Below are 18576 nucleotides of genomic sequence, written 5' to 3'. Positions count from 1 at the left end.
TTCCTTGATTCATAAAGCATTTGATATCAATACTGCAGTAGCATTGCGCACTGGGTACACCTCTGTTCAGTACCAGCCTGTAGTGTGTTCTGGGAAACTCCCTCCAGTGTCTCTTCTGTTTTTACAAGGGACACTCATTTTCTTGGCCTTCAGCAGCAGTTTGCATACACCGTTTCAGATCAAATAGAATCATAGAATGTCCTGGGTTGAAAAGGACCTCAATGATCATCTGATTTCAACCCCCCTGCTATGTGCAGGGTCACCAGCCACCAGATCAGGCTGCCCAGAGCCACATCCAGCCTGGCCTGGAATGCCTGCAGGGATGGGGCATTCACAACCTCCTTGAGCAACCTGTTCCAGTGCGTCACCACCCTCTGTGTGAAAAACTTCCTCCTAATTAAACTTCCTATTCAATAGACAAGGCCTAGTCCCGCACCTGTATCACTCATGTCTTGGTAAAACTTGTTTGGTTTTTGGACTTTCCATTTTTATATTGCCTTTGTCCTAAATGTACTAATTATAATTAGGCATTAATTAACCTGTTTGTTTTCTCCCCTTTGGTAAATGTTTGTGATAGGGTGAGGACAGTGTTTTTCTGGGGGGCATCAGAGTTTCAAAATAACCCTGATTTGTCACCTTCTTTTTGCTAAGCATATTATTTGTTATCTCTTACTGCTCTGCTCCAGATATTCCAAGTCAGAATTGGACTCTCATTATGCTTCTAATATAGTATGTTAATATACAGTATTTAAAGTACTAACTGAAAGCCTTAGATATGAGATTTTTTTAATATCATCATCATAGTATCATAGTCTCGTGCAGGTTGGAAGGGACCTTAGAGATCATCGAGTCCAACCCCCAGGATTCGAGCCCCTGTGTAGCAGAGCGGCACTTCTACCACTTGCGCCACAGGGGGGATTCAAACTCCGGGCCCCAGTGTTGCAAGGCGGTGTCCTTAACCACTGCGCCATAAATTAGTTTAAGATAAAATGATAAAAGCAAATACCAGACCAAATCCAAAACAGACCAAAATTTTCATACCAGCATTAGAGTTTGAGTTCTCATTGCTTTCAGGGTGCAGGTGCTTAAAGAGGTAAAAATGACTGAAATACGTGGTAATAATATATAAGATTAATTGCTTCCATGTAGGATTTTTTTCAGGTGGTGTCAAGACTTGAAGAACAGATGTCAGAGAACCTCCAGTTAGTTTGTTGTATTAGGCGTGCACGAACACTCGGGATGTAACGCGATAGGCCCTCCCCTGCTCAGTTATGCATATGTAGAAGGGGTTATGCATATGTAGAAGGGGTGTAGATGAAGTAGATAGTGGCTTATTTAAACCGCTAACACACATAATAAAATGCCATTTAGCTATTCACCATATTGGTGTGAATGTGTAGTTAAATGGGCCCTGACTGGACCAGGTTGGATTCGCGGAGGCTTAACGCTAGAATCCTGACGTGAAATGAACTACAAGTAACATTAGTTGAAGAATTTTTCTAGAGTTAAAAAACAATTATCCTAAACCTTTAAGGAACGAATGAAGTAAATTGTTCCTCAGGGTATATTTTTTTAATGAGCTGTAGGAATAATATCTGTGAGGAAATATGTAACTTGGGAACGTTAATTCTGACCTTTAGATGAAATGTCTGACATAGGAAATATTTGCTGTGACGTTTGGTTTGTTTTTAATTATGAAAAATTGCTTCATAGAGGGCTTTCTGAAAACGACAGTGTTCTGGAAGTAGCACGGTCCACTGGATAGGTCACAGGACTCCATCTCAGGAGAACTGGGTTTTCTTCCTGGCTGTTCACAAACCGGGAGTGCCTAAACTTGAGCGAAGCATTTTTTCCAGAGCAAGTGTCGGTTTTTTTCTCTCTGAAATAGTGAGATTGATAATTAGCCTTTGAAAAATACAAATTAAAAAGGATATCTGAGCATTATCGTTTTATAAACCAAAGGTCATCGCTACATCTTCAAATTTGTCAGTCATTAATTACCTCAACTAGCAATTCTCAGTAATAGTTAGCAACAATTGTCTGTTCTTTTGTGCAGTTTATCTCTTACGTTATCTCAGATAGGAAGTGCTTAAGCCCTTTGAGGGGATTTTGAATATATTGTTTTTGGAACTCTTAATTTCCAACTGAAACATGCAGTCAGCTCCTATGTCATTTGTCCATCATTTCCTGTGTGAATGTTGCTGTTTGTTTTAGACGCAGTTACCTTAGGGCTTGTGTATAACTGCAGTGGCATTACTTTATTAAAAACGGAAATTAATTTATGTGCTTGCATCTAATGGCAAGCAATCTTTAGTAATTACAACCATCTGCACTCTTCTCTCCAGATGAAGACAAGTTACATTCACTTACCCTATTGCTTGAGGTTAGAATTATGCTTGTGCTTTTAATCTGTCCCTAAGGAAGACATTTGCAGTCTGAGTTCCACAAAACTGGAGATATAACTGGAGAAGTGCAGAGGTACAGAAATCACAGATACTCTTCCAACTTCAGTAATGTTTAGGTATTCTGTATGGTGTTGTAAATTCAAAATTAGCTTCTCATTAAACTCATCATTTCTGTGGAATGTTTAGCTCTCCTTTAAAAATCTTACGACAACTAGGTAAAATTTTGAAGCAATAAAACAAATACTTGTGTAAAAGCCGTGGATGAGCAAAGGGTAAATAAAACTTAAATCTTTTTAAGAACATAGAATGACTGCATGAACACTCATATTCACTTTCTACACAGTGTTCGACAAAATAACACTGAGACCAGTACTAGCAGCATAGAACTTTTATAATCTGGTTCAGGTATCAGGCTTCACAGCACTGTATGGAAAGCTGTTGTCATCTACAGCGCTGTCTGGTGATAAGTGGCAGCACGATTAATGGCTGTTCTGTTACTGAAAACCTGTTATAAAATCTATAATGAGCATCTAGTTTTCTAATAGCTTCACTTTTACTTTCAGGCTGTAATAGATTTTGATGCTGGGAAGTGCACAGAGGGTATTTCACTTCTTGGTGAAATCACTTCTCTCTATGTAGATCCTGCATAGATGTATTCTTGTGTCATGTGGGGAAAATATTTTTACATCTCTGTGCTCAGTCTTACAGGCAAGAACCTTGTAGGTCAAGGTCAAAAAAGCCAAGGATGGTAATAGCTTTGCTGTAATAATAGACCTTAAAGTTGTGTAATAATAATTGTCAATATTGTTCTTGAGTCTTTGTCTGGTGTTGTACCTGTTTTAATTGCAAAACTCATTTTGGAAACCTCTGTACCAGCAAGCTTGGTACCTATTTCAGTCACTGGGATTTCCTGTCAGAGCTTAGGTTTTGCTTAGACTCACACATTTCTGTTGATAACAGCAGTCAATATCAGCAGAAGTGTTGATCAAATCTTAAACAAATTATATAGAAAAAGGAATAAAGCCAAGCACTGACAACTCTGCGGTGAAGATCATGTAACCCTCATTGGAAGGACGCTTAGCAGAACGCAGTGCAGGGAAAGAACTCCAATCCAGTGCTGCTCAAATATGGCCTATACAGGGGAAAAAAATGACATTAGCTTTGAATGCACGGTGTCTGCAAGAATGCTTGCAAGAGATCCTGCTTAAATAAAATCAAGAATCAAGGTGTTGTCAAGTAGTTGTCATGCAACAGAACGAGTCCAAGAAAATGAAACACTGTACACAAGGTTACGGCTTTATCTAAGTAATTATTCCAGGTAGGTGTCTCAATGGAATCACTTCTAGAACAGAAATATGAACGTGTGGAGTTATACCAGAATACACCTATTTCAGAATTTGACATGAAGTCAAAACTTTATTACTGAGAAAACTATGTATTTACCTGAATTATTATTTGTGAGCAGCAAAAAATAATGATGCCTTATCTGTAGCGTTTTACTCCCTGCTGACGGTAACTAAGTAGTTGGTCATACCTGGAGGTCTTTCTCCACACCTGTAACGCCCTCTGCACTGCTCCTGCTGTCCATCTGGCTACCAGGTCATGGGTTAACAAAGGCTGTGTATCACAAGCAGACACAACAAGGACGTGTAAGTACCATTTCCTTAAGAAACTGGGCTGAAAAATGTCAGGCTGAGAAGATGATAGCTTCATATTTCAAACAAAGACATTTCAGGACAGATCTCCACAAGTCTATCGAAATTAAAGCCTGCGTTTTTGTCAACCTTATATTTGCTACCCCTGAAAATTTAAAATGTATGTTTAAATTCAGTGGGAAAATTGAATTATTTCAGATATTTTATGCATTAAAACAGCTATACTGAAGCAGCTGTATTGATTGCATTTCACATAGCTCTCACTACAAAGGAGGAAGGTGCTCGGGAGAAGGTTTACCTGTTACTGAATAAGAGTTTGAAACCTGACCCTGAAAAAAGTTTATCAGAAATAGTTCAGCTTGAATGTAATGTTTTATAGTTGGGAGTGTTAAATATTTTCTAAGATTGTCTCAATCATTATATGACACCCCAATGCGTAATTCATGTACACAGAAATAGCACTTTGAAGAATGTACTTTAGTGTTTATGCAAAGGAGACTCTTGAGGTGTTTTATGTCTTTGGAAATAAATGTCTGTTCAATGTTCCAATCTGGAATTGTAAGAAATACAGCTGCCAGTGCTTTTATACAGGTATTTCCAAAAGCAGATCTGAAGACAAGGACTATTTGTACGAAGCCAAATTACTGCCACACTGGAGAGTATGCAGATGATTGTTTAATGCTCTGTGCCACTAGATGAGAATCCTATTTCAAATCTTAATGAATAAATACTCTCTCTGAAACTTCTCCTAGATTTTTTCTGCCTTTAAATCAAATTACCAACAGACAGGCCCGGACACCTGCAGAATCTACAGCCATGGGGGAGAGCAGACTAAGTCCAAAATTAACTTCTGTAATATTAAAATACTTTTTTTGGACAGAAACTTCTCTCAGAACAAGCAGCTTGAGGGCATGCACAGTTTGGATTCCATTGCTGAAATAAGGACATCTTATGATCTGTATCCTCAGAAGGATATAGGAAATTCCAGGTTGGAATTAGGGGACTCTTTATACCTTGTATGCACTTCTAACAAAGGTCGAAGCAGAACAAAATTGCTTTTTATCACATCATTTTTCCTGTCAGTGAAATAAAAATTCTCATCTTGGTTTCATTGGAAGCACTGTGTTTTGTCACTGTCTTCAACCAATGCACTTTTGTGATCTAATGCAGCAAGCATATAGGGCATATGTTTTATTGACTTATACTGTGTTACTCAGATGTGATGTTACTCAAATGTCAGATGTGGAGTCCTCTGTACAGAAGAGATGTGGACCTGTTGGAGCGCATCTAGAGGAGGGACATGAAACTGATCCAAGGGATGGAACACCTCTTCTATGAGGACAGGCTGAGAGAGCTGGGGTTGTTCAGCCTGGAGAAGGCTGCAAGGTGACCTGATAGCAGCCTTTCAGTATCTAAAGGTGGAGTACAGGAAAGAATGGGACAAACTCTTCTGAAGGATCTGTGGTGATAGTACAAGGAGAAATGGCTTCAAGCTTAGGGAGGGTAAATTTAGGTTAGAAATAAGGAAAAAGTTTTTTTATAGTGAGGGTGGTGAGGCTCTGGATCAGGTTACCCAGTGGTTGATGCCTCATCCCTGGAGATTTAAAAGGTGAGGGTGGATCAGGCCCTATGCAATCTGATCTGGCTGTGATGTCCCTGCTCATTACAGGTCTGTTGGACTAGATATCCTTCAGAGGCCTTTGGAGGCCATCTAGGCCATTCCTACCCTAAGGATTCTATGATTCTACTCATATGCTTAATTCCCAGAATCACAGGCTGGTTGAGGTTGGGTCTCTGGAGGTCACTGGCTCAAGCAAGGTGTCAAAGACCACATCCAGGTGAATTCTGGAGATTTCCAAAGAAGAGGCTTCACAGCTGCCCCTGTGCCAATGCTCCATCACCTGCACAGCACAAAAGAGCTTTGCCCCACCTGTTCTGGAGCTGCTCCTCCTCATTGAGGACTTAGACTTCTGGTTGAACCTGAGGCTGCTGCTGAGGTCACTGTGGATAGCAGCACAGCCTCCTTCCCATCAGCAATTAACTCATTCATTTAAAAGGGCACCAAAATGATTGATAAAACATACAAGCTGTAGCTTTGCTGTCACCAGGACTTGGCACTGCAGGCACACCATAAGACGGCGGGCACACGAGGGGTGAAGCCTGCAGAAGGGGTGAAGTACCGCATTAGCACAACGCCAACGAGGCACTGAGTCCTTCACAGCGGTGCTATTCATATGTTTGTTTTGTTTTAACAAGCTTCAGAGCTTTTCCTGTGAGAGCCCTCTTCAGTCTCTTCTGGGGGTTCTGAGGTGCGCTGCAGGTCTGGCTGAGCTAAGAGGAAGCAGGAGGCACCTTTGGCAGTGCAGCCCTCTGCCCCAGGGACGCTGAGGGCTTGAAACCAACAGCCTGCAGCCCCAGCTCGCCCCGACCAAGGCCGACGGACCACATCCCCACCGGCTCCGTCATTATGCCGCACCGAGGCAGCCCCGCCTCGGCCGGGGGCGCGGCGGGAGCAATCCCCTCCCTCCCGTTGTTGGCGTTTGTTCACCGTGGCAACCGCCGGCGGTGGCGGTTGGAGAGCATCTCAGTGCCCGGCAGGCCGGGAGGTGAGCGGGTAGCGGGGCCGGGATTCCTCTCGGGAGCGGACCGTGCCCCTTTCTGCCTGCCCCGGCCCTGCCCGTACCAGCAGCCGTTTCCCCGGGTCGTGGAGCTCCGTGTCACACGGCGGTTGTGGGAGCCGGGGCCGAGCGGTCCCACACTCGCCGCTGCCGGCAGCCCGGCTCGTCACGCTGTCGTACTGCTTGCTGTGGGAGGGGCTGTCGTGTGAAACCAGTAAGAAAGACGTACAGCTCTCAGTGAAAAGAAGTATAGTCCTTCTTGCTTTCCACCTTTTACTTTCACAAATAAAACATAAGTTTAGTAAGCAAGGGAGCTCCTTCTGGCCTTAGGACTTTCATTGGCACTTTCCCCCAGCTCTCCACAGAGCAGCGCTGCTCGAGTCCCTCAGTTCACTGTGGAAGCACCACGCCTGGAATACGCTCGTCAGCTGCATTCGGGGCTTGAGCAGCCTGACACTTCGCTCTTTGTTTCGTAGGCACGTTCAGACTCTCTGTCCCAGCGCTTATGTGCGGCGGCTCGGCCTGCTGAGCAGCCATGGTGAGGCTGACCACAGAGCTCATCGCCAGGTGCCTCGGCCACAGGAACCGCAGGGAGGAGGACTGGGGACAGCACCTGAGGAAAATAACTCATCTGAATCTGTCAGATAAAAAGCTAGACGCGATCGTAAGATTTCGTTCCTCTTCCTTCTTTTAACCGGGCCACTTGACGATCCGTTGTTACTGTTCCAATGAACTGTTTATAGCTGCTGCTTTTATTATTTCATACAGTTGCTATACTGCAAAGAACCTTTTAGGAGATCACCAGAATAGAAATGATAACTCCGTTTACTTCTTCAGCTGTTTACATGAGAGTAATGTTTAAAATTAATCATTTAGACCTGATGCTTTCATATAGACTGCAGCCAGGTCATTGCCATGGAATCGGTAGGTGCAGGACTCTGACGGCAGTGCTCTAGGGTTGACATCCAGCTCTATTAGTTCTGGAGACTTCAGGTCCAAGCCAGAAAAAAAGATTTGCAGCAAAAGTTCAGGTTTTGATTTAAAGATTTGTGTGTATTGATGGTTACCCTTGTAAAAAATAGGAAGTGTGAAACAGAGGGAGAGATAAGGAAATCAGAACATATTTTTATTAATTTTTTAAGGAAGTTGTAATGATATTACGTACAATTAAGTGCAACGTTCATTTAGTTCCTTCTAATGCTGTGTTTTTTCCATTCTTGGGAATTCCGTGAAAGGTTGTTAACTCGCAGCAAAACATTTTCAGTCTATCTGTGGTTAAGTCCTTAGATTTCAGAGGAAGTCTGAGAAAGGAAAGGAGAGTTCAGGAACAGGATGTGAGCCAAGTGAGGTTAACAGATTTGGACTGCTGTAGTGGCTTTTTCAAATTAGACAGGTTAAAATCTACATATATATATTTTTAATTGCTCCCTGGAGCTTATTCATTTAAAAAATAATCCATGACCTTTCCATTTTCAAAAACGAAACCCACACACTTAACCCAGTCCCTCCCCCCTTTGAGCTCAATGCTATGAAATTTATACCGGTTTCATAAGTCCCGAGTTAATTTGAATCCCCTGAAGATACTGAGCACATTTTGAAAGGGCTGAACCCTGAATAACTGAATTGTTGCATGTAATGGATTTCTGTTTTAAAAACAAAAGTGGGATTTCAGCTAAGAAGTCTTAAGTACCTTGTACCACATGAACCATGCAACAAATAGGGGTTTTTATTCATCTCACTCCTTGGAACAGCCACCGTGAGTCATTAATTTGATCAGTCCATTTGCTTGGGATTGGTTCATCAGATGCCATAGAAAAGTCTCAGAGAAACTCTCATAAAGAAACCAAACATGCTACCATTTTTTGAGAGGAATAGAAAGAAACTTGACATTTGAGTGGAATCGTAGTATCAGAACTATATTAAAATATATTGATGTGCAAGTATTTGTAGAAATCGTTCTTCCTTTGCCAAGAACTGTTCTGTATGACAGCCCTGAGGTTTGACATAGATAACTCAGTAACAATTGTGCTTTTCTGAATTCTTTCTGATGAAGACAGGGAAGGGAATAAAGAAACACAGGTTGTGTGATCTACCTGCTGCTGATGGCTGTAATCCTCAGCTTCTGGACAGCAGAACAGTAACCACCTATTTCTGCCATAAATCTAAGTTGGAGATTGTTACTGACACCATTTTTTTTTGTTTGTTTTCCTGAAAAAAAAAAATATTGTTAAAAGTGTTTAATAAAAACAAAAATGTGTAAATAATAAAAAAGTAAATAAATTTGAATATGAAAACAGTCAACAGCTTCCAGAAACAGGCAGTGAATAAAAGTAATAAGGCATCAATTTGCTGTTGTTTCCTACAGGGTGACATCTCACTGTGCAGAAACCTCAGAGTTTTGTATTTATATGATAACCAAATCAGTCAAATCCAGAACCTGGGCTTTGCTACACATTTAACACACCTTTACCTGCAGAACAACTGCATTTCATGCATAGAAAATCTCTCATCGCTGAAAAACCTTGAAAAACTGTAAGTTGGAAATAATTTATTTTACTGTCAAAAGAATAATCGTTACACTAAGAACTGAAAAAGTGCTGTTGCCATTAAGGTCTCTTCAATGGTTGTTTTGCTTTTCAAATAGCAATTAGTGCTTATGATATTTCAGTGAAGCGTTCTACGATAAGTAAATTAATGACACCTTAACATGTACTTCTTTTTTTCATTTAAACATACATTTTCTAAGAAAAGTTTCAGTCTGTCAGCAGTGTGTCCTCCTTGCACACTACCTTTTTCTATTATCATTTCCAACCACTGCACAATAATACTTCATTATTTTTTTAAAGTATTTTGATGACTTGCGTTCACTTTCACTTTCAAAGGATGTTAAACCAACTTTTTGCTTTATTCTTCAGGTACCTGGGAGGCAACTGTATCGCTGTAGTAGAGGGTTTGGATCAATTAACAGGAATAAGGGAGCTACACATTGAAAGTCAACACCTCCCTCTTGGTGAAAAGCTTCTCTTTGATCCAGCATCCCTTAGGTCCTTGGCAGTAAGTACACAGAGATTTTCAATGGGCTGTTAATCAATAGGTCAGTATTTTTAGCGTGAATGATTAGAAGGACTCGATCATTGCGTGCCTTTTTTTCTGAGAACCGGTGTCCGACTGACAAATTCTACCAAGGGATTCCCATCCCTATTGTTGTATGAGCAAGGAGTAAACAATTAGTTTGTTGAAATTTCCCTGATGTGAATTACTACATTAATTTATTTACTGCCTCTTGTACTTCTCTAGATAATGCAATGGCAAACAGAAGGGGCAAACAGCTCTTTGGTGAGAATACTGAGAGGCAATCTGAAGCATTCCATTCTAGTCCTGCCATTCTTCTATGCTGTGGTATATAAAAATTTCAGGAAGTCAGCTTTTGAAATGTTTGTTTGAGATATTAATTGCTCAGCAAACATTACATTTATTCTTGAAATAGTTGTTGGTTTTTTTTTTAAGTACACTTCAATTACTTGTGTTTGTAGTTTTGTACCGCACTAAAATTCACTTGCTGTATCTCCTGATGCAGTCAGAGCTTTATGATCTGTTTTGTGAAGGTGAACAAAGAAAGTGGATTCTTTTCATGCGTGTATCATAAACATTTCAGCTAGCTCTAACCCAGCTGGTTTGAGATGCTGTAGTCCAAGACACATATTACTATTTTTCTTTAAAATAAATGGGCCATTACTGTGACAGCACTTTTATTTTCTTCCCTCTCTATTGGAGAGATGATGAAAGTAGAGTAGGATTACACACCCTCAATTTTCCCAGCATGATAGCTCATATATTTCAGTGTTTTGCAGCACCCTGCAAAGACTCACAAGCAAATTGTTCTTCCTAGCTATTATTTAAGTTTTCTGGAGGTTGGTTTGGTTTTCTTTCCAGAAAGACTTTTCATCTTTGATCACGTAACAACTTTTTGGAAGCTACCTGTAAAAACATTCTGTTTTTACTCTTCAAACAGTGAGTATTTTGTCTCTTTTTACAAGATGTCTTCTTATCTAATCTTCTCCCATTTTTGGCTCTTAATGATGTCAGACAAAAGAGCCAATACGTGGGGCTGTGTTGCTCTTGGTGTACTGTGAGCACGTTTTGCTGATGACAGTTTCCTGTACCATTTGTCCGAGGAGCTTGTTACACTGTGTGTATCACAGTGATACTGGCAATTGCTGTCTGTAACACAGGTCTCGTTCTTAGCTCAGATTTGAGAAGGAGGCTAAATTTCATTATATATAGTGCTGAAACAATTAGACATTTTCTAACCAGAGGTAAGTATCATATCCGGTATAACTCTAAACTCACTGCATTAGGGACTCATTTCCATCTTCTAGACATATAAGCTTCTCCTTGCTTTTACATGTTTCTACATCGTTTCCTGAGATAAATACCTGAACTACATTTACTTCTTATCTAGAATGTAAAGATCTCTGTGACTAGAAGAGGCAAAGTGCATCATGTGAGTCACTACTGTTCCAGAGGGGCAAACCAGAGATATGTGCACAGGAAGGCTGGCAGGATTAAGCCAAAAAGAGAAACCAGATAGTCAAGCTGTTAAATGGGAGCGTGGGTATCAGATGTGGATTTCAGCTCTGTGTGGTTCAGATGTAACCTTAGAGAAGTCAGTCAATTTCTCTGTCTGTTACCTATTTCTAAAGGTAGAGCTAGTAACACTTGCAGAACTCTGTAAAGCTTTAGGAAATAAATAAATTTAAAAAACAAAACAAAACAAAACACCCACCCCGATCCTGTATTGTTTGGAAAATAATAAACAAATCTGTATTTGCTAAGAATTCCTAAAATAACTGAGAAATAATCTTTGGATTAACTTCAAAGCCAGAATAAACAGCACTGCAGAACAGGGTGCAGAGCCAAGAAAAAACAATGTGTGAAGCGTGAAGTGTTTGCATTTACATGTTTGTGCTTAACACGTGTTCTTTAAGACACTTTTCATCAAGAATTTACAACCGAGTTATGCACAGCATGAAAAAAACAGCATCTTCTATCTTTTTCCTCCAGAAATCCTTGTCTGTGTTAAATATTAGCAATAACAACATTGATGAATTAGAAGATCTGGCAGTTCTGGAAAATCTTTCTCATCTTAGAGCAGCCGACAATCAGCTTCAACATATGAAGGTATTAAAATCAATATTTTTCTATTTAGTGAGGACGATTCTTTAAGAAGTTACGTTCATCTTTATGACAAAATAAACAAGTAAAGAAGTGAAAAACACTTCTGCACTTTCTGAACCTCTGACTTTCCAAGCCTGCCTTATTACTGGTTTGCATATGCATCTACATTTTATTTTCTTACAAAAAGTTAACTATAATAAGTTAGTAATATTATTATTTAATAATTGTTTTAGTAATTAGTATGGCCACTAACTCTTAGAATACATAATGCCTTTTATGTTTAATTTGACAGTTCTGTTAATTAATGAGATTCCTGTACATATCTAGCAAATACCTAGATTGATACACTTTATTTGGACTCCTTATTTAAAGTATATTTTGATATTAAAAATGTTGAATAATGCATTCTTTTTTTTTTTTCTCTTTTTTTTTTTTTTTAAGCTAGAGTATTATTAATGACTTGTATTTCAAGTTATGCTTCTGGCTGGTAATTGTAATTGAATTCACATAGTAGTACAATTCACATAGGCTTAGGCTGGATAATTAAAAACATATTAGATGGCTGAATCAAAATAACATTTTTTTTAAATAGGCATGTCTTTCTAAAAGGATTCCTCTCAAAAAGGATCCATTTCAAAAGAAAGCTTAGTGTGTGATTTTGTTTCTTTTCTGTTTGTAAGTACAAAATCCTTCAGTTGCACTGATGTTCTTTAACCAACCAGCCAGTTGTTACTAAGAACGAGGATGCTGGTTTAGAAGTGGTACCTTCAACGTCTCAGAGGAGAAAAAACAGTGTCTTCTGAAACAGAATGAATGGATGAAAGCAATACATTATTCAGTAACCATGTGTATATTTTTGGTTAATTATTAGAATTCATTATTTTATCATTGGGCAGATGAGAACTAATATTTATCCCAGTAAATTAGACATACAGATTTCCATGTGATATAATCACAGATGTTGTGATTAGCAGATGTATGTGGTTAGCAGTTGAGTTATCTGCTGTTCGTGCTATCATTTAAACTGGGATCAAGCCCTGGTAATTGTGCAGTGTGATTGTCCTGTGTGCTGTATAAGCAGCATCCAAGTTTTGAAGGTACAGGAAGAGTATTTCTAAGAGTATTTCAGACCTGTAAAATTAGTTACCGTATTAAATGTGTCAAACAGGGTAACACAGCTGGATATCCAGCTCTAAGTCCATTTTCCCATTCCTACCACCCTATCGCTGTCAGCAAGAACATCCCCAGGAATTTTTTGCATTGCTCACAGACTGTGGCAGTGCCTCAGTGAGGAGCAATGGAGAGTCAGTACCCAGCTCTGCTTCACCCAGTGGGAAGAGAAGTTGTGGAGGAGCCGTCCAGATCTTAGCAGGTCTGCTCAACAGCTGTAAGCTGCGTAGCAGAGGTAGATGACAGCAGGAATGAAGTGGGATCTGTGACAAAAAGATAAATGTGAAAACATAACAAATGCATGAAAGATGACCTTCTCATGTAAACCTGGCTTTCTTTTCATAATTAGTACAATCACTTCATGTTTAGACATTTATCTCAGCTTTTATCACATTTTGATATTAACCTGTAGTTCCTCTGTTTTCAACAATGCCACACTGATTTCAGCATAGTAGAAAATTAGGGCTGGTGAACTCATGCACATAACATTCAGGCTAATTCAGAGAATTGTTAGCATAATTAACAGACATAAGGCACATGACCTTGCTTCACATGACTGAATTTTATGTACCGTGATCAGAACAGTAGACAGAACAGAAAGTAAGTAATTCTAGCCAGCGCATGGAAAATAATTTACTGAGCCTACCACATGTAAAATGCATGTTATGCAAGTTATCAACAGTATCATTGATTTTAATAGAACTGGCTTTTCTTTGCTTTCTGTTGCTTGTTACTATCTCATTCTACCGAACTTCTTCAGTTAGGCTCACAAAGTCTTCTAGGTTGCTGTCTGTTCTGGTAAGAACACTACGGGAAATTTCTTTTGAAAGCTATTTCTAATTTAATGAGTCCCAATTACACAAAAACAAAATGTATATATGCATATACATGTATAAGAAATAGACTTCAGATTCGGGAAGACTGAAGTGTCTGGCTAGATAGCAGAAGTACAGCTAGAAACACGTATATAAGTCAGTGTTTTCCAAGTCTTTAATTTATTCAACCTCTGCCCAGTATTGATTATGACAAGAGGATATCACAAAAGATGAATTCATTCACTTCAGAATTGAGTCAGGAACGAGAGAAAAATTATAGATTTTCTCCAACTGATTATGACAGGTAGTCAAAAAGGTGACAAATGGCTGTCTGTAGATGCAGTTAGGGTGGCTGTACTCGACATCTCCGATAAAAACTGGAGCAAACTGGTCAAATACCAATTCTTAAATGGCCATCTTTAATTGGTAGGAATGTTACTGCCAGCACTACAGCTGCCTACTAAGGCACTTGCCCTTCCCCCGCTCCCCCGTAGATGGAATATAATTTGCTCGTCAGTATTTTGTAGCAGACCTCAAAGTGATAGCATGACATGATCATTTATCAAACGGAGACTGCCCAAAAGAGTGTCTGGTCCCTTTAGTACAGCTTATTGAAAGGCTGGGAAGTGAAAGCACTTTATTAGAGACAGGAAGGCAATGAACAACTAGAGCGTATCGAAAGGGTAATCATATTTCAGCACAGGATTAGTGTGCTCTTAGATAAACACACACTGGAGTAAGCATGTTCTGGGTCATTTATCAAGTAAGTAACAGCTAACAAAAACCTACAGGACTCGTAGCATGCATTCATCAAAGTTAAGCTGTATACATTTTATTTCAGTAGTAGACCATGTTGTGTTCCAAAACTATTACCTGAAAAAAGTCTCACTAGTGAAATCCAGAACACGTTATAAATTTCGATAACGATGCTTGAATGCCCAGGTAAGAATAAATAAAAAAACTTGCTAAATCCTATTTCTTTTTTAATAACCTGAACCTAAATCCAGAATTCCCAGAGTGTCTTTCTAAACTTGAAGGAGGCAGGAGATGTCTAATTGCTAGATACTCCGTTGTTGGCATCACAGTACAAAATTCTGAGGGCTTCACAGTTTAGAATCTATCAAATCATAATCTGGGTGGGTTCTGTCAAATTAATACAACTGTACAACATTAAAAAAAAATCTCTTGCATGCAAACACATTGTTTTAAGTCTTTGCTTAAGCTTTACAGACATAAAAGGAAACATAGCAATAATGACGGTTAAGTGGAGTTCTGAAAATAAGGAATTTCAGAGAGTATCTGGGTAGGAAGGACCAGTCTGCTAAGCTTTGCATCTTTTCACCTTGAATTTATTGTGTTTAAAAGAGAGAAGCTGTTTTTTTTCTGGGTCATACTGCCCTTGGGTAACCAGACAGAAACCCAAATGGAGAAAGGCATATTTCAAAAATTTCAGTCTTTGGGCCAATACTGTAACCAACCACCCACAGTTATTGAAGGGTAGGAATTACTTTTCCCCCTTTAAAATACAATTTACGTATATATAAATAGAGAGGGAATCTGCTGTGTTTTACAGGCCTTGTAGGCTCTGTGAAAACGTGGGTGTGCACAGTTTACTTGATGCATATACATTTCTATCTGGTCATTCTTCTGCTGTAGGAGTTTAACAGTGGGATTGTAGTGGGAATTGTAATGGTAATTTTCCATAGCTGGCATCACTGCATCCTTAAAAGCAGTTTTTCAACCACTTTCTCATTTCTGCTGTGCAGCAGTGATACATTGATGGGATGCTGGACGCCATTTTCTTTGAGAGTGCACGTTCTCAGAGTACATGGACAATCTCACTGAAGTGACTTCTGTGTGCGGGATTAGGGCCTGATGGAACAAATCCCATTGCTATTGTGTTCTACAGTAGGGAAGGGAAAATAACCACAGTATTCTGTTCTTGTGTTCATTGTAGGATTTGGAGGTTGTATTAAAGAAATGGACAAAGCTCTGCAGCATGGATCTTACAGGAAACCCGATCTGTCACAAACCAAAGTACAGGGACAGGATTATTGTACAGTCACAAACCTTAGGTAAAAAATAAAAGCAATAGCCAACCAAAGAATCTGCTTGCTACCATTGCTGTTTTAGTAGCTGCCACATTAACCACTCTTGAATGGCTCTGTGTATGCAAAGCCAATTATTGTCCTATATAGTTATGTAAAATGATACATTTTTAGTTTATGTACGAGCAACGTAGCTAAAACTGCTCCTCTAATCAACTGCACAGTTTGTTACATCGCTTATGCTGCTAGTAACCGTTAGTTTTAGTGATAGATGATTAGTGAGATTGTTATAGACAGTAAGACTTCTTGGTGTTCACATTCCAGGTGTGAAACCAGTTTTAAAAGATAAGTTAAGCCTGTTCCTCTGTCAGCCTGTGGGGGTTGCTTAGGAGTTTTAGTGACAGTAGTTTCTACCGCACCAGTTTGAATTTCTGATGTATGACATTTGTCTTTTATCATGAAATCGGAATTGTAACTGAGTACAGATATATATATTTATCTTGATCATTATAAATGGAATTGGTGCTTTCTTTTTCAGTTAAGGTATGTCAGCTCACTCCTGCATCTAATTAAAATATGGATATCAAGAACAAAAAAAGATTTGAAGAGACCAGATGCTCTTCTTGTATCGTAGAAAATGTTCTCTTTTCTTTGGCAGAATACCTTGATGGGAAAGAAATTAAAGACACGGAAAGAGTGTTCCTAATGAATTGGAAAGCCTCCAAAGCTGTCAGGAAAAAAAGCAAAGGAAGAATGACAAATGAGCATGCGGACTATCTACATTTCCGTAAGCAAACTAATCACTTACTTCATGACTGCACTGTAATAGCAGCTAGCAGTAGATATATTCAAAACAAGACTTTCAGTGGCGGTAAGACATACAGGAGTTGAAACTGAACTCTTCCAATTTAACTTTAGAGTGTGCTCATGGGTTGTTCTGATTTCCCCACCTCAGCCTCCCAGAATCATGGGAAGGAGTAGCTGGTATGTTTTGATTGTTTGTAAATACCCATAACTGCTTTCCATATATATATATATATATATATATATATAAATAAAGTGTTGGGTGTTTTGCAATAAATATGTCTGAAATACATCAAACTTCTATACTTACTTTATCTGTTTATACCGCCGGCACTGTGAAGGGCCTTTACAAAATACACAACTAGCAGAAGGAAAAGTTTGAAACTTAGAAAAAAAAAAAAAGTCTTGAAAAAGAAAAAAAAGCCCTGAAAGAAAAGGCACTGAGTTCTTGAAGTGAGAAAACAAATTCATTTTGAAATGCAAAACTCACGATTAACTACATTAAATATTAAAATAGATACGATTTGACTTGGAATATTGAATTAGTCTTTTTCTTTGGTTTCTGCAGCTGGCTTTGGAACACCTCATCCTAATCTTCCTTTTAGCTACAGTCCATCTCTGATAGAAGAAACAAATATTTTAATTCTTTCTGATATGCACAAAGACGGAGGAAATCCTCTGCCAGGAACTGTGGGAAAAAAATCAGTCAGAGGAAATCTCAGGTAGGCACCTCAGACATCTTCCTCTTTGTTCTTTTGGGGACTGCTTTTACAGTTCTTGCTGAGCCAGTGGAAAACAAGTACACGAAGTAGAATTGCAACTCAGATCAGTTTCAGTTTTTTAAATGGTGACATGTTTGTTGTCTTTATTTTGTTGTCAGACAGGATAATAGATTCTGGTTTCTGGTTACAAATCAGCAGACTGGGTAACAGTACGAACTGTACTCGGGTGTTAATGGTTTGTCATAAGAATTTGATCATCATCTTAAAGGTAAAATGATACAGCTGTTAATTCTCAGAAAGGCAGATACTGTCAACAATGCTGGTGAACACTGATATTTTGCACGCAGTATTATATGAAGGAGAAACTTTTCATTACTACAGCTTACTTCATATGGACATGTTCAGTGTATTATGACTACTTTCCTGCACCATTGGCTGAAGGCTGTTGAGATAATCAAGAAAAGAAATCTGATGTCTGTGCCTTACAGACATTCAGACATTGGATGAGCTTAAACAATTTAGAGTTCAGCGTATGTGTTCCCTATACACAAAGGCATCCTTGCCAGCTCTAACACGGCTGTGGGAATAAAATCTAATGGAGATTTCAATTTGGGACCTTGTTTTTTTCCAGCGTTAACTGTTAAAAGTGTTTCTGTTTAGTTCAGCATTTGAAACCTAACACCACTCCTTCCAGTCTTTTAATATCACTTGTCATTTAATTCTTTTGTTATTTATCAGCTCTACAGGACAACAACAACAACAACAGTGTTTAAGTAATCCTATATGTAAAACAAACAAATTTAAATGACATTGCTATTCTTTTGTAACTAAAGCACTAAATGTAGCATTTTAGTTTGCATTCAAATCAGAATTTATTAGAAGGTTTGAAGTTTTGATTGTGTAACATTTAACAATATTTTATTCTTGATTATTTATCACTTCCCATTTGCTCGGGAATTATTATTATTATTATTATTATTATTATTATTATTATTATTATTATTATTATTATTATTATTATTATGCTCCCAATTATTTGTTCTGATTGGATTTGATTTGTTCCCTTAAGGTAGGGACGAGGAATTACAAATCAATTGTGAAGTAGTGTTTTGCTCTTCATATGGCAATGGATATATTCTGTTCTAAGAAGAAACTCACAAA

The 18576-nt window shown here is 38.8% G+C and overlaps 1 protein-coding gene and 2 long non-coding RNA genes across 7 annotated transcripts in view; 1 reads left to right on the top strand and 2 right to left on the bottom strand.

Annotated features, from left to right (window-relative positions):
- Window positions 1-1671: 1671 nt before the first annotated feature.
- LOC116652969 lies at window positions 1672-6829 on the bottom strand. 2 transcript variants are annotated; one of them, XR_004306240.1, is made up of 2 exons: window positions 6744-6829; window positions 1672-4022 (listed from the first exon to the last, which is right to left on the bottom strand). It is a non-coding gene; the product is annotated as an uncharacterized LOC116652969 (long non-coding RNA). The 2 variants fall into 2 exon arrangements; XR_004306241.1 differs by lacking the exon at window positions 6744-6829 and adding an exon at window positions 6145-6494.
- The window catches only part of PPP1R42 (protein phosphatase 1 regulatory subunit 42), a 17231-nt gene continuing 5244 nt past the window's right edge, over window positions 6590-18576 (top strand). For 2 of the 4 annotated variants that reach the window (XM_015855696.2, XM_015855697.2), the window contains exons 1-8: window positions 6590-6666; window positions 7155-7342; window positions 9044-9210; window positions 9594-9732; window positions 11743-11859; window positions 15799-15916; window positions 16548-16676; window positions 17262-17415. In XM_015855696.2, coding sequence (XP_015711182.1) covers window positions 7214-7342; window positions 9044-9210; window positions 9594-9732; window positions 11743-11859; window positions 15799-15916; window positions 16548-16676; window positions 17262-17415 — 953 coding nt within the window. In that variant the 5' untranslated portion in view covers window positions 6590-6666; window positions 7155-7213. Of the gene's footprint in view, window positions 6667-6738; window positions 6893-7154; window positions 7343-9043; window positions 9211-9593; window positions 9733-11742; window positions 11860-15798; window positions 15917-16547; window positions 16677-17261; window positions 17416-17796; window positions 17994-18576 lie in introns of those variants that run through there. The other 2 variants (XM_032442749.1, XM_032442750.1) reach the window with 2 other exon arrangements.
- The window catches only part of LOC107310239, an 18013-nt gene continuing 12508 nt past the window's right edge, over window positions 13072-18576 (bottom strand). The window contains exon 2 of the long non-coding RNA XR_001553536.2: window positions 13072-13289. This is a non-coding gene — a long non-coding RNA (uncharacterized LOC107310239). The remainder of the gene's footprint in view (window positions 13290-18576) is intronic.

Source organism: Coturnix japonica, chromosome 2 (assembly GCF_001577835.2).
Source record: "Coturnix japonica isolate 7356 chromosome 2, Coturnix japonica 2.1, whole genome shotgun sequence".
Classification (NCBI taxonomy): domain Eukaryota; kingdom Metazoa; phylum Chordata; class Aves; order Galliformes; family Phasianidae; genus Coturnix; species Coturnix japonica.
This window is presented reverse-complemented; position numbering and strand designations above follow the sequence as displayed.